Genomic DNA, 14,169 nt, shown 5'->3' on the forward strand with positions numbered 1-14,169 from the left:
CTGGTTCTCCACTCCTCTTGGAGCTAACCAACCACAGGCATTTGGGACAAAGGACTTTCAAATATTTTTTGGCCATTAAAGATGTCACCAAAAATTCAGCTAATATAGAAGAAGGTACAAACTGCACTACACTGTACACCCAGGAGAGAAAAACGTTGCTTCTTTAACAACTTCCTTTGATAGAAGTTTTCTTAGGCCTCCCACAGTTGAACTTTGCCTGATGAAGCTCCCCAAAGCTGTGTCTGAGGTGGAGCAGAAAGGACAGCACAGTGACAGCACAGCTTGCCACCACGCGTGTGATGAATGGGCTTGCAACAGAAGCGATATTGGTTTTTACATGGAAAGGAAATTGCATTGAAACTCTCAGTGTATGGTTGTAGCCAAAGCATTGTCTGTACACACAATAATTCATTTGCTCAATAGACAGCAAAATAAAGAGATGATTCATTCTGCCTTCTCTAGCTGACAATTTCGTAAAATTTCAGATTTTACATCATGTTCATTTCCAGTTGACAATGTCTTACATATCTAGATTACCTTTCCTCAGAGAGTATATTGCAGCTCTTTGGACATCATTTGCCCATTCTTTCCCTCATAGAGAGAGCAGAGGCCTGATCCACAGCAGAAGACTGAACTGGTGTGGTCAGAACAGCACAGTTCACACCAATCAGAACTGCACATGGTGAACCTGGCTTAAGAACCAAAGCCCTTTTTAAACTGTAATTTCTAAATCTACTATTAGTAATGAACTTGAACCACTATTAAGCACTAGAAAGCAGTATTCCTCTGGCAGTTGTACCAAGTCTAAGGCTGGAGTCTTCTACAGGTCTCTGAGCTGCTGCTATTCAAACACTCGGGCCCGATCCTGCACTCCTTTGTTCAAGCACCAGTCCAAGGGAGTGAAAGCTGGTCAGAGAAAAGCGTGTGGGATCAGATCTTGTGATATGGCAAAAAAAATTCCACTTTCCATGAAAGGAACCTTGTTTTCAAACACATTCCACAAGGTGAGCAGCTCTTTCAGCCCTTCTGCATATAAGATGAGGCTTTTATTTTTTTCCCTGAGAGTGGGGCTCACAGCCCCCAAGCTGCCTGTACCACCCCTGCATGCACCACTGAGAGAGGATCCTTCTCTTACTGAAACAGCTACTCATTGAATAGTTCTTCATTATCTAAGAGATAGCCAGGAAATATTTAATAAATATATTACCCATTGCATCAAAATAAATATCATTTATAAAACATTCATTGTCTTTTGCTCATCATCATCATACAGTGTATATTAATGTCCCCAGTACAGATGAGATTTACAAACGTTTGCCTGAATTTTTCCCCTTAATGCATTCTCCCACTTACAATAATCATTGCATAAAATGCATAAAAACACAATGCAGCTTTATGCCACTGGCATATACCAAAGACGAAACTGAAGATTTTGTGAGAGTACAAAAAGTCTTCAGACAGGAGGAATGGCTTTAGGTGCGCCTTCAAGGGGCACTTGATCCAACTCAACTCTGCAGCATTTTAGAACTAGAGCCAATATTTACTTGAGAACTCAGAATTACTTAATCAAATAATAGAACATATAAAAAGCAAGCTGACTTTTTGGAAAAAAAAATGTTTAATAATACAATGATAGTTGTAGTATCGTCCAGTAAAGGTGTATTGTAAAAATGTTCTGAATATTAATTTACCTCAGATAACTTTAGAGTTGTAAATACTTGCATTATATTGAGGTAGACAGTAAAAAAAAATTATTTTCTCCATTATTAGCACAGAATTAAAATCTTGTAATAATATCTTAAGGAAATGATAATGTTAAGTAAGGATGAAATATTTGATTAATGCTTAATTCTGTACAACTCAAATATAAACTTTTAAAAATATTAGAAATTATAACATTTCGAGTGCATATCATGTTTTGTACATTAAAAAAAAGAAATGCATGTTGTTCAACTCCATTTTGCACTTTTCAGTCTGTTTAAATAAACAAATATTTACAACTTTTACATGAACAACAGTGCATCCAAAGCAAAATGTGCATTTTAAATTACTGCTCCTGGTCGAGTCTTTTTATTAGCATTTTATATTATTTTTCTCTTCTCTTTTTTATCTTTTTCCACAAGTTTGTAGCTCTGCAATACCAGATAAGCCAACAATTCTAGAAATCGGTGGGGAAAAGCCTGAAACTACGAACATAATAATTACATTAAGAAAGGGCTAGGAATAGCTTCGAAGTGCACTTTCCTCAGGTGAAGCCACAGCTGAGACCAAAGGTGGGACAGAACCAGAAATCTTAAAACATAAAACGCCTTTTCCAGCACAACATTTGCACATAATACTGCTGCAAATTGCGAGGGCCGCCGAGACACAGCTACCCAGAGACTGGCAATGGCATCCTCGCACTCTTCGTGGGACCCGAAGCAGTTTCCTCTCCAGTCCACCCCGGTTGTGCTTTCCGTAACACTTCGCTCTTCACAGTTTGCTGTCTTAAAATAAAACCTAGCTGATAATTACAATCTTAAGAAACTCTCGGTTGTTTTTCTTTTTTCTCTTTTTTTTTTTTCCCCCTTGGAGAGAGAGAGGGAAGGGGGGGGGCATAGGCTATTTCTGGCTGGTAAGCTTGCAGGAATGTGAAAGAGAGAGGGCAGAAATGAAACAGCCCTCTTCAGAGCGACTTCAGAGAGAGGGATCAGTCTGCTCCCTCTCCCTCCCCCGACTCTTTTTGTACTTGGTAAATTGCCTTCACCTTTGGAGGGAGGAGGATAGATCGCCAGATAAACCCCGGGGGAGGAGAGGGGAGCGGGGAAGGGACCGGGCGGGGGCCTCTCCGCCTGCCCGGCCCGCTCGCCCTTCCCCGCCGACAGCCGCGGGCCGACGCTGCCGTAGCCCCCGGGGCCACCGCGGGCAGCGCGGCGGAGCCCCGGCGCCGGGCCGCCCTCCTCCGTGCCCTCCTCCGTGCCCTCCGCTCGGCCGGTCGCGGGACGGGGGCCCCGCTCGCCGCTGCCGCCGCACCTCCGCCAGACGCAGACCCGGCCGCCGCCGAGGGGCGTCCCGCCCGCTACCTGCAGCCGCAGGACTCCACCACCATGTCCTCGTATTGCTTGTACACCACGTTGTTGCCCGCGTCGATGTAGAGGATGCTGATGGGGGTCAGCTTGGTGGGAACGCAGCAGCTGGGCGGCGTGGAGCCGGGGTCCATGGAATTCATGAGGGTCTGGATGATGGCGTGGTTTGTGGGCTCCAGGTGGGAGCGCAGCGGGAAGTCGCAGACGCCCTCGCAGTGGTGGGCCTCGTATTCCAGCGGGGCGATGATCCAGTCGTCCCAGCCCAGCTCCTTGAAGTTGACGTGCAGCGGCTTCTTGCTGCAGCGCAGCCGGGCCTTCTTGCCGTGCCGCTTGCCGTGGCGGCTGGCGAAGGCGGTGCGGCGCTGGCGCCGGGCCGGCGGGCGGCGGGCGGCGGGCGGCGGGGCCGCGCCCAGCTCGGCGCGCAGCTCCCCGAGGAGGCTCCGCCGCCGCGCGCGGGTGAAGACCACCAGCAGCGCGCGCTCCTGAGGCGGCCGCGGCCGGCGCGCGAAGCCCAGGGCCCGCAGGTCGAGCCAGCGGCGCGGGCCGCGCTCCGCCGAGGCCCGGAGCTCCAGGCACAGCCGCTTCCGGGGCCGCTGCTCCCGCAGGCCCTGCCGCACGTCGAACACCTCCCAGCCGGCCGACGGGGCCGGGTCCAGGGCGCGGGAGTCCAGCGGTCGCGGCGAGAGGCAGGCGGAGAGCTGCACGTGCAGCGGGGCGGCGGGCGGCGGGCGGCCCCGCGGGGCCCGGCGGAACAGCCGCAGCTCGGCCCCCACGAGCTCCTCCGTCTCCGAGAGGGTCGACACATCAAACACATACTGCTGCCGCCTCAAGGGAGCGGGCGAGAGATCGTCTGCGAGATAAAAATAATTACAGTCAGTTGCGCTCGGGGGGATCTGCCGAGAGGTCTCTGAGGCGGGAGAAGGAGGGAGCACCGCCGGCGTGCCCGGCCGGGGCCGCTCCTGCCTGCCTGCCTCACCCCCCACCCACCCCCAGCGGGACCCTGACCGCGGGAGGGCGGGGAGACGAGAAAGGAGAAGGGAATAATATGGAAATGAAAGGCAGTATGGAAGAACCCGCACCAGACAGGAGACGGCTCACCAGCACCAGAGGCAGACCCTGCCCCATACACATCCTCTGCCTATCAGCCCCATTTACACGTGCTCCTCTGAGAAAAACCTGGACTTCTTTTTTGACACATCGGTGTACAAAGTGCAGCGCAGAAAGCAAACCAGATTCCCTTGAGCTGCTTTCCAATAAAATGTTTACAACCCAGCAAATACAAAAATTCCCAAAGCCCCTGTGTTTCCCCAGAAGCTAGTAAAGCTTATGTAGATTTCTATAGTAAAAGTGTCACTGGAGCCTCTGTTCAGCAGCCCCTCGCCGCTTTTCCAAAATCAGCCCGCCCCAGGGGTAGAAACAGAGACTAAAGAAATATACACCCGCCTGTTATTTATCGATATCAAAGGTCATTGCGATCCCTAATCAGTGTGTTTCACAACCTCGGCTCTACCTGACAGGTCTCTGAGAACCTCCTGCGGGGCAGGAGAGACAAGGGGATGATTTATGCAAACCAAAAACCTTCAGACGCGACACGGCGATGTAAAAAACCAATGCGGATTAACGTGCAGTTAATCAGTGCGGATTAGCACACTCGACAGTCGCCCTGCGTCGCCGCGTGTTCCCCGGGACGTCAGCAGGGAGATGGAGCGTGGAGTGCAGCAGGGACAGCGGGAATTGCTGGGGAAAAGACCTGCCCCGCAGCCGGGCCAGGGGATCCCCCTGCGGAGCCTGGCTGCCTGCCGAGCGCGTCCCCCTCGCCCCGCAGGAGCCGCCGGGGGGGCCCCGCCGCCCGCCCGGACCGCGCCGCGCACCCAGGCGGCACCTCGGGCTGCGGGCCCGGCTCCGCACACCTGCCCGGTCCCGGGACGCGGCCGCGGGCCCCGCCTCGCCCGGCACCGGGGCACGAGGAGTCAGCAAGGAGAGGGAGTTCCCGAGCTGGAGCTTCCCCGCCTCTCCGGGGCCGCGCGCCGGCGGGAGCGATGCGGAATCCGTCAGGCCTTTCAGGCATCAGGAAAATTGGAACCCAGGCCTTTCGCATCCTTGCATCCGCCTCCCACCTCAGGCTTGTCTGTTTCCTTGCGGAGGGGCTTCTCCTTCCCAGCGAGGGGTGAGAGGCAGCCTGGTCGCGCATCCCGCTCAGGGAGTGCGGGAGGACTGAAAGAAACACGAGCAGAGCCCGAAAAATGTCGTCACAGTCCAGGTGACGACAACAGCTGCTTTATTGAGCTGTGAAAATAGAAGTGAAACCCATCGGGAGCTGCCTAGAGGTGCTGGACAATTTCATCAGCGCTGCAAGTACAGACCAGGATTCGGTCCATGAGTCTCCTGTGGGTTCTGGGGGATCGTGGGGATAGTTCTGCCCTTCACAGGCGCGGGCCGTGGGCTGAGGTGCACGTGGTTGCAGGAGGAGGGTCCAACAGCTCAGGAGATCTCTGGTATCATTGCTTCCTCCTTCAAGGGGGTCCTGGGAGTTTCAGAGAAAAGCGGATGAGCCCTCGGGTAAGAAAGCGCAGGTTCTCCTCCTTCTTCTCTTTCTCGTCGTCTTGGTGGTTTTGTTTCGGTTTGGTTTTTGATTGTTTGGTTTTTTGGGGTTTTTTTTCCAACATCTATCAGATACTCGGGCACCCCATAGGGTGCAGACCGGTCTCCTGGCTCTGCCAAATGCATCAGACCTTCGTTCACGGGTTCCAGCGACCGTCGAGAAAACTAGATCAGCATCTTCCTCTGCGGTTATCCCCAGCATCGGGATGTGGGCAGAGCCGGGCCTGGGCACGGATTCCCTTTTAATCGCTCTCGTTGCTTAGGGGATGGAGAGGCGGGTGTCACGCTTGGTTTCAGAGAGAGATGCTCGCTCTCTTTGATACTCCCAGTCGCCATGGGGTGGGGGTGAGGGGAGTGCTGCTGTCCCTCCGGAGCAGACAGCCCCACATACTCTCCTCCTTGTCCTGTTCTTGACCAGCACCACGGTCCCGCATATATATCTCCGGCGCGGTGCAGGAGCAAGGCAGGACTGCCCGGCAGTCTTAGCTTTCAGGGAAAGGGCAGCCGTTTCCCGAGGGAGGAGGGGACAGGAAGGTGACAGCGCCTCTCCCCTTCCCGAGGAGCCGTCACGCAGGTGGCCTGTCGCGGCGCAGGAAATAATCCCATTCGGGGGTAACATCCAGGCATGCAGCTTAGACGGGAGGGAAGCAGCGAGAGGCTGAATTCCCCACATGTCCCCGCTGCTGAAAATGGGCTCTAAAGGGTTTGCAGACCTTTGTCACCCGGCGGTGCGGGAGGAAACCAGCTCCGGCACTGTGGGTGCCAAAAGGCTCGCTCAGGGATGCTGCCCAAGCAGCATCTTTTGAGACTCCAGTTTGGCGAGGGTTTGGGGCGTTGCACGGCTGGTCCAGGTTGCTTGGTGGGATGGCACGCTGGCGACACGGCCGGTTTGCAGAGAAATGTGCCCCCGGTCAAGCAGGTCTGAGACGGATTTCAGCAGCACCGAAACTGTGCTGGAAAAGTCGCACTGGCTCAGGCAGCTGCCGGCTCCCGTGCCTCTCTCGGGAGGGCAGGGAAAGGGGCAGGGCTGCCGGTTGTTTCAAATAAGCAGCTTTGAATCCGATCAGATAAACGCTATTTATTCACTCTTGTAACCTAATAATTCAGATGAATACATAATCCTAAACCAGTACTGGCTCGCTCCCAGAGCAGTCGAGAGGGTGGGAAAAGCAACGGAGGGCGGGGAGGGAAAGCAGGACCTCCGGAATCTCCACAAAACGGGGAGAGACGGGTCTAGGTTGGGGACCCTTTGTTCCAGAGAAGCTGCTGCCGTCCCAGCACACAAAGAGCGGCAGCAGAGACGGCGCGGGGACACCCTGACTGTCCCTCTCTCTCCCCGTGAGCAGTGCACGACGGATAGGGGCTTGTCCTCTTCAGTTTTCCTTTAAACTCAAGGAGCGAATGGGGTAAAACCTGGGATTTCTAACAGCCAGCTCGAGATCTGCCTTTTTCTCAGGCCAGCTGAAGCTGTCCTTACAGATATTCCCGTTACCGAAATACTTGGTGCGAGCAGAAAAGCCATCCCAGCTGGGCTTGGGAAAGCCACATGGCAGAAAATGCACCGGGGAGGTGTGTTTATATTTGTAGCGTTAATGTAGATGAATGTTAGCTCCGCCGTGAGTATTTGTTCTATTTCACTCTCCGTAGTTTATTCTTTTTTTTATTCTGGTGAAAATAAGATATTAGGGGCAGGAAGGAGGGACAGAAGGAGGGAGTAGGTTTATCTGAAATTTAAGAATGTGTCAGTGGCGGATGGGAGAGAGCAGCCCTGCTCCGTTCTGCCCCTCGCGAGGCGCTCGGGCAGCGGCGTGCCCGGTGCTCCCGCGGGCGTGCCGAGCCGAGCCGGGCCGAGCCGGGCCGGGGGCTGCCCGGGTCCCGCCGCCTTCCCCCAGTGCTTTCCTTCGCCGTGCGGTGGCTGCGGTTTCAGCATCTCCGAAGCTGAATGAATGACTGGGTCGGGATGTTTCCCTCAATTCCCTGTGTGAAGCCTCCCCGTTTCCCGGGTCGCTTTCTCGCCGCAGTCTGGGCTTTGAGGAGAGACGGGGGTTAACGAAGGCTACACAAAGTTTCCCTTTTCATGGCAGATCAGGTACTGGGCTCCCAGCCAATTCATCAGGGCTCAGATCTTAACTTTACATCACTGCAAATTATACCCAAACCACATTCAAGAAGAATTTTCCCATTCCCAAATTCTCTTTCAAGCCATATTTAAACTCGCAAACCAAAAGCACATTTTCAGTTTAAAGACACTTTGCAGACACTCGCACAACAATAATCTGGAAATTAAAACATATATTGTCCCTAATTGCGAAGGTCTGCCCACACGTTGTCTGCGGACTCGCAAGGCTGACAGGTTTTTCTTTCGGAGCATTACCCAAGCTGTGGAAACAAGGGACTGACTCTCCATGTGTGGTATTTCTCCGGGTTTCAATTCCACATCTCCCAGCGCCTGCCTCGCAGCGGTTTTTTATTACACCGAGTGATTAGATTTAAATGTATCGTTCGCTTCGCTATCGAGTAACCGAGAAAGACCACACCTTCCTTCGACGAATTCCCAATCCTGCCAAAAAACACTAACTAGTTGTTGGAGGGCTGTTTCTTTTTCTTTTCTTTTCCTTTTTTTTTTTTTTTTTCTCTCCTCGGAGCGGGGAGGCACCTGGCTGTGATGTACCTTTGATCACCGCTGTACCGTACCTGCTCCGGCAAGGCTGCCTGCCCTTGCCCCACTCTCCCGCTCGCCACGAGCGACTCTCGGCCCTCGGGCATAGAGGGATCGCTGCAACACCCGCGGGACACTCCCGCAAGGCTCCGGGCTCTCGGCTGTCGGCATCGTCCCAGGAGATGCGCCGAGGCGCACGGGAGCTTCCTTGTGGGGTTTCTACTGCTGTAACAGACCTTAACCCAATATCTTTCCCTTTGCCCATTTGCGGTGCTTACGCTACCCGAAATACTTCAACGGAGGAGAAATAATTCCTCCGAAATTATTCGTATTGAGAAAATCGGCCCGAATATTCCCAGCGCTTGGAGCTAAGAAATGAAGCGAAAATATTTCTGAGCGATAAATGTGGAAGCGCTATGATACAGCAGCAGAACATACAGATCTGGCCATAACTAGCAAAGACTGAAACATCCCCTTTCGCTCATAAATCTGGCTTCAGGCACGAGAGGACTCCTACTCTCAGTTTCAGCCTGCCCTGAAATCGCAAGGAAGGGAGGGTTTTCTCCGATCGACCGTTTTGGGGTTTTTTTCTACTGTGAAGGGAGGAGGTAAATGAGGAGGGCGAGGCGCCCCGCTGCCGTGCCCAGCACCGAGTGGCCCTGGCCTGCGCCGGATTTTCTCCCCGCGGGCCACTCGGCTGCCGGCTGGGGCCAGCCCAGCTGCGGCACAGCATCTCCCCGCGGGCGGCGGAAACTCCACAGCTCCGAGGCGGAGACCTCGGACCTCCGTCCCCCACGTGTCCCCCCCTCAAAAAAAAAAAAAAAAAAAAAAATTCAACCTCTTAGCAAGCCCTGCAGGAGGATTTCTGGATTAAAAAAAAAATTATAATAACGAAAAAAATCAGGACCAGGTCGGAAATGAGCCACCGGAATAGTTTCATATGCGTTAATTACTCGTCCTCCGCGGCAGCGCACCGCCCCGCCGGGCCGCCTGATCTGCGGAGCTCCCGGCGCCGCTTCCCGGACCGCCCTCCCGTGCGCGAGCCCCGCGCCTCCTCCAGGGACAACAAACAAACGAAAGATGAACTAAAAAATACTCCCCCCGCCGACAGCCCCTGTTTTCACTGGGAAGCGGCGAGAGGCGCAGCCGCCGAGGGGACGCTGCGCTGCGCTCCGCCCGCGCCCCGGCCCCGCGCTCCGCTCCGTCCCGCAGCTCCCGCAGCTCAGGGGTAAAACACCGACCCCCGAAACAGCTCCCGGCACCGGCAGCGCGGAGCCGCCGCCGCGCCCCGCCCGCCCCCGCGCCACCGGCTCCGCGCGCGCGGAGGCCCCGCCGGGCCGGGCCGAGCCGAGTCGAACCGGGCTGGGCCGGACCGCTCGCTCCTTTCCCGGGTGCGCGGCGGGGATGAGGAGCGGCAGCTCGCTGCCGCGCTCCGGCCGTCTGGTCTGCATTAGTGTTTTTATAAGGGGCTCAAACAAATCGAATACAAGGTCACCAAATAATTAACAGTTGTGAATTCCCTCCTTTCCCATTAAAATACTTCCCTGTTTATATTTCATTTTCCTTCTGCCAACGACAACACTGCTTGGGCAAAGGCGCTGCACAGATTACACTACATTGCAGCTTTCGGTCCACCCAAAAACCCCCTGTTTTGCATAAATATGTTGTACTAGATGAACTTCAAGTGAGATTTACATTCTTTTCTTCTGCCACATGCACAGCCGGGCCATTTTCAGTTTCTGCCCACGGGATCCCCCTTTCGTCCTAGCCGTCTATTCACCACCCTCACAACCCTCATGGCAAGAGCAAAATAACGATGTTCGGATCCCTGCCCATCCGAATCAGCTGCCTTCCAACTGGAACGCGAAAGCGCATAAAGAAAACGGGGAGGGAAAAAGGAGACGATCTTGACCTATTTCGATGTCCCCGTCCCTTAGGCACGGACCGCAGCATTTCGTATGCGGGAGCCCTGCCTTGGTGCCGGTGCTGCGGGCTCTGCAGACACAAAAGGGTGAGGCGAGGGGCACTCGCAGCAGCCGGCCCTCGTGGCAACCCCTTCCCACGGAGATCCTTTCGAAAATCGTGCTCCTTCGCACTCCAGCTATTTCTTTTTTGTTTTCTATTTGTTCCTAGTCATGCCGCGTTTCTTGCTAGTTGTGGGATTGATTGTTTTTAACTCCCTTCTCCAGCTCCCTCCCGCTCTCTTTTTTTTTTTTTCCTCCCCTGCCTGGTGGAGTCCTTGCAGCTCCTAATTGTCCTGCCTTACTGTGGAGCTCCAATGCTGGGGGTCCTGAGGCCAGTGAGAGCACCATCTGCGTTTTAATGAGTTACTTCATGTGCCAACAGTAATTTTCCTACATTCAGCTAGGTCCTGTCTGATCTTGCGACCGTAACAAGGGGGAGCGAGTGGGGGGCGGTAGGGGGTGGAGAAGGGGGAATCGCAAACCCTTTCCCCCCTTTCTCCTCTCTTTCTATCGACGGGGGAAAAAATTATATACGTATTAAGCAGTAGTGAGTCTTCACTCCCTCGCGCGCTACCCTGAAAATGATCTTATTAGCTTCAAGCGGGAAGGGAAGAAGCGAAGCAACGGGAAGCGGCTGCCGGTGTCTGCGCCGAAGCGCTCTGCCCCGCAGCCTCGGCGGGCGCTGGGACGGGCGGGCCGGGGCTGCTGCGGGTCAGAGCCCAGCGCCGGGCGGCCCCGCAGGCACAGCAGCCGCCTCGCACGGGAGGGGCGCTTCTCGGCACGGCGAAAAGTTGCTTCGCGCTCCTCTGCGGGCTGCTGTCCCCCCGAAATGCTGCCATGCAGGATGGCGTGGGCAGGTGGGACGGCCACCGCCATATCGCCGCTCCGGAGATGCCGCTTAGGTAAAGAGCAGCCCATCTAAATGGGTCAATTTGGGCGGCTATACTGTCTGCAAATGAAGGGACAGAAAATCTGCCCCCCCTTCCCCGCTTTCTCTGGGCAAAGACTGTTCATCATCAGCACAACTCCAGTTCGCCAATTAACTGGGCTAGGAGCCCACGGGGAGGTGGGCAGTAAAACAGCTACCACTTCAGAGGAACGGAAGCTCTCTTGAAGTTTTTTGGTGATGTGCCATCGGCTGGTCCACTTCATTATGGGAGACTAGACAATATTTGATATGTTATGACATGAACACTCAATTAGATCACTGAGTTGAAATGCTCCAATCAGTGGCTTGATGCTAAGCAACCCTCAGAAGGTCCAGCAGAAGGTCACAGCCTGTGACACATCAAATCAAAATCAATGGGGAAAAGTGAGGCTTTTCCTTAATCAAACCAGGACTTCTGTTAGCAAATCACTTCCCCCGGAGTAGAATCTCACATGCAGCGAGATGAGCTAAATTTGTTAAATTAACTGTCTTTCTTCTGGTTATCAAGAATAAGATGATATCGAGCGCGGCTCCATTTCCTGCAGCTCGCAGGATCAGCACCCCGTTTCCTCTCCGTCAGGGGGAGCGGTCCAGCTCCCTTCTGACGGCTGAATTTTCGAAACCGTGTTTCTAGAAAGCGGGTCCTCTTCCCCCACCCCCGCTTTTAACAGCGACAAAGAAAACAACCCCAATAAGGCGAAGAGCAAAACCCCTTGTCCCCTTTCCCCTCGAAAACGTCTACGGGCTTCCGACCGCGGGGGTCACATACTGTGGGCGCTCCCCCGCGTCTTCCCGAGCGCAGAGAGGCGCGACTGAGGCGGGAGGCGAAGAGCCCGCCGAGCTCCGCCGCGGAAAGAGCTCCCCGAGCCCGGGGCAGCAATGGGGCAAGGGGCCGAGCCTCGGGTGCCGTGGGCGGGGAGAAGCTTCCGGCTCGGGGAGGCGGCGAAGGGGCTCGGTGTGGGTTCGGTTCGATTTGGTTTGGGGCGATCGGCTTCTGCAGCTCCAGGGAGCCGTGTGATTTTCCCGGCTCTGTGTTTTGCCCTAAAACGGCTGGGACACGGCGGGAGGGCGGCGAGCTGCCCCGGCTCCCGGCGCTGCCAGCCCCCGGCAGGTACACCAGTGCCCGAGGAGGCGCGGACGGAGGGGAGGGTCTTCATGTGTGGGAGAGGGGGAGGAACGAAAGCGCAACCTTCATTAAGAACCTGTTAATTAGTCTGTTCTTAATGGCTCACAACCAGGGTAACGAAAAAAGGGGGAGGGAATGAAAGGGGCAGGGGGGCGTTTTTATGGTAGGGAAATTTCACTGTGGATCGACGAGAAATGTGCACTCGCTGCCCCGGGTACGAGCGGTACGACGACGAGAGAAAAGCCCAGGAGGGCCCCGGCCGGGGCTGCAGGTCGCGGAGGGGGCCCGGGAGCCCCGCGGCACCGATGCTGCCCGGGAAGCTCTGCGGCCTGGGGTAGCGGGCTCCGATCCCGGCCCGGGGGTGCGTGAGGAGCAACCACGGACACAGCTCAAAGGATGCGGCCCCGAGCAGACGTCAAGTCCGGCCGCCCCTCGCTGAGTCCCGGTACCGGGCGGTACCTGGGCTGCGCGCTGCCCCCCGCAAGTGGAGCCGGAGGGTCCCCGTCCCTGCCCTCTCGGAAGGGCCTGGGGCTCTCCCAGGTAACCCCGATAACGCAACCCGAGGCGAGAGCAGCCTCAGGCAGAAGATGTTTGCTTTCGGTCAGTTTAAACTTTCTTTTCGCCGTGCAGCCGCGTCGGTAAGAGCCACCCTTTGTCCGGCGGGTGGAAAGGAATCAGAAGACCGATATTTAATTTTTTTTTCAAGGTTGAATTTACACCCAAATTCCGCCTGCAAAGCTGGGGCGTATTTTCTACAACCCCATGACGATTCGGGGAGGAACACTGGTGTTTCTCGCACGCGGCACTTAGGGCTGCCTCGGCTCGGGTTTAGTGCCGCGGGGCCGTTTGCTCTAAAATAAAACACCGCGACTCCGAATTCACCGAGAGATCTGGTCTTGCCTGCGATACCGGGGCGGGGAACAGCACCGGTGACCGCTGCAGCTCGCTCCCACCTCCCCAGCACCAGGTTCCGCGGGACGGCAGCCTCGTACCGACCGCTCCTCGTACCGCGGAGCGCAGCGGGAAGGGGCACCGCAGCCCCGGGGGCACCGGGAGGGGCGGGGGGGCAGAACTTACCTCGTCCCCTGTCTACAAAACTAGTGATGGTGTTGGCGGATTTGGACGACTGAAAAAAGCTGGCGTTGATGCCCAGTTTCTCCGCGATAGAGTAAGTCCTGAACAGAGACAGCATGTACTCGTGGGGTTCCGCCCGTGGGAGCGCCCGGTCCATGGCGTGTCCCCCTTGCCGCGGGCGGTTTTCCCGTGGGGACCGCGGCACTCTGCGGCTGCGACCACCTTTGGAGGAGGCGGCGAGCTCCGAGGAGGCAGGGAGGGAAGCCGGGAGGCAGCAAGGTAAATCCCAGAGGAGGCTGGCGAGCAAGGCGGCGGAGAGCAGGGCCCGGCGCGCATTCATAGCGAGAGGCGGCGGCGGTAGGGAGGAAGAGGAGGGCGGCCCGACGTGCGGCTCCGGCGGCCCACGGAGCGGCGCGGGGACTGCGCGGCGGCGCGGCGCGGAGCGGCGACTGCACCCGGGCGGGCTCGGCCCGCAGCCGCCCGCCCCGCCCCGCGGGTACCGCCCCGCCGCGCACCGCCCTGTGCGGGCACCCAGCCCGCCCCGCGGGGCGGTCCGGCCGGGGCGGGACACCCTGGTCGGGCCCTCGGGGGTCCCCGTGCTCCCTCCCCGCTGGGCTCTCCACGCGGGAAGCGGGCGAGGGCCGGAGAGAGATGCCGCGCGTCCTGCTGCCACCTCTCGGGTACCGCTTCTCATCGACCCAGCGGTGATGACATCTGTTCAGGTGCCTCGCACGTTCTCCAGGTTTGAGTGT

General features: G+C 56.1%; 1 protein-coding gene across 1 annotated transcript; it reads right to left on the minus strand.

Annotated features, from left to right (window-relative positions):
* Nucleotides 1-3,058: 3,058 nt before the first annotated feature.
* GDF6 (growth differentiation factor 6) lies at nt 3,059-13,757 on the minus strand. Its single transcript, XM_054295887.1, has 2 exons — nt 13,421-13,757; nt 3,059-3,915 (listed from the first exon to the last, which is right to left on the minus strand). The coding sequence occupies exons 1-2, from the start codon at nt 13,755-13,757 to the stop codon at nt 3,059-3,061; spliced, it is 1,194 nt and encodes a 397-aa protein (XP_054151862.1).
* Nucleotides 13,758-14,169: the final 412 nt, after the last annotated feature.

The sequence above is a fragment of the Melozone crissalis genome, unplaced genomic scaffold, assembly GCF_028551555.1.
Source record: "Melozone crissalis strain CALT ecotype California unplaced genomic scaffold, PUWL_Pcris_2 ptg000002l_1, whole genome shotgun sequence".
NCBI classification, from domain to species: domain Eukaryota; kingdom Metazoa; phylum Chordata; class Aves; order Passeriformes; family Passerellidae; genus Melozone; species Melozone crissalis.

Excerpts from the sequence above, each read along its gene's own strand:
- GDF6 (XM_054295887.1), bottom strand. The coding sequence starts at position 13,757 with ATGAATGCGCGCCGGGCCCTGCTCTCCGCCGCCTTGCTCGCCAGCCTC. Across the intron at positions 3,916-13,420 it reads TTTTGTAGACAGGGGACGAG|ACGATCTCTCGCCCGCTCCC; the intron begins GTAAGTTCTGCC and ends TTTATCTCGCAG.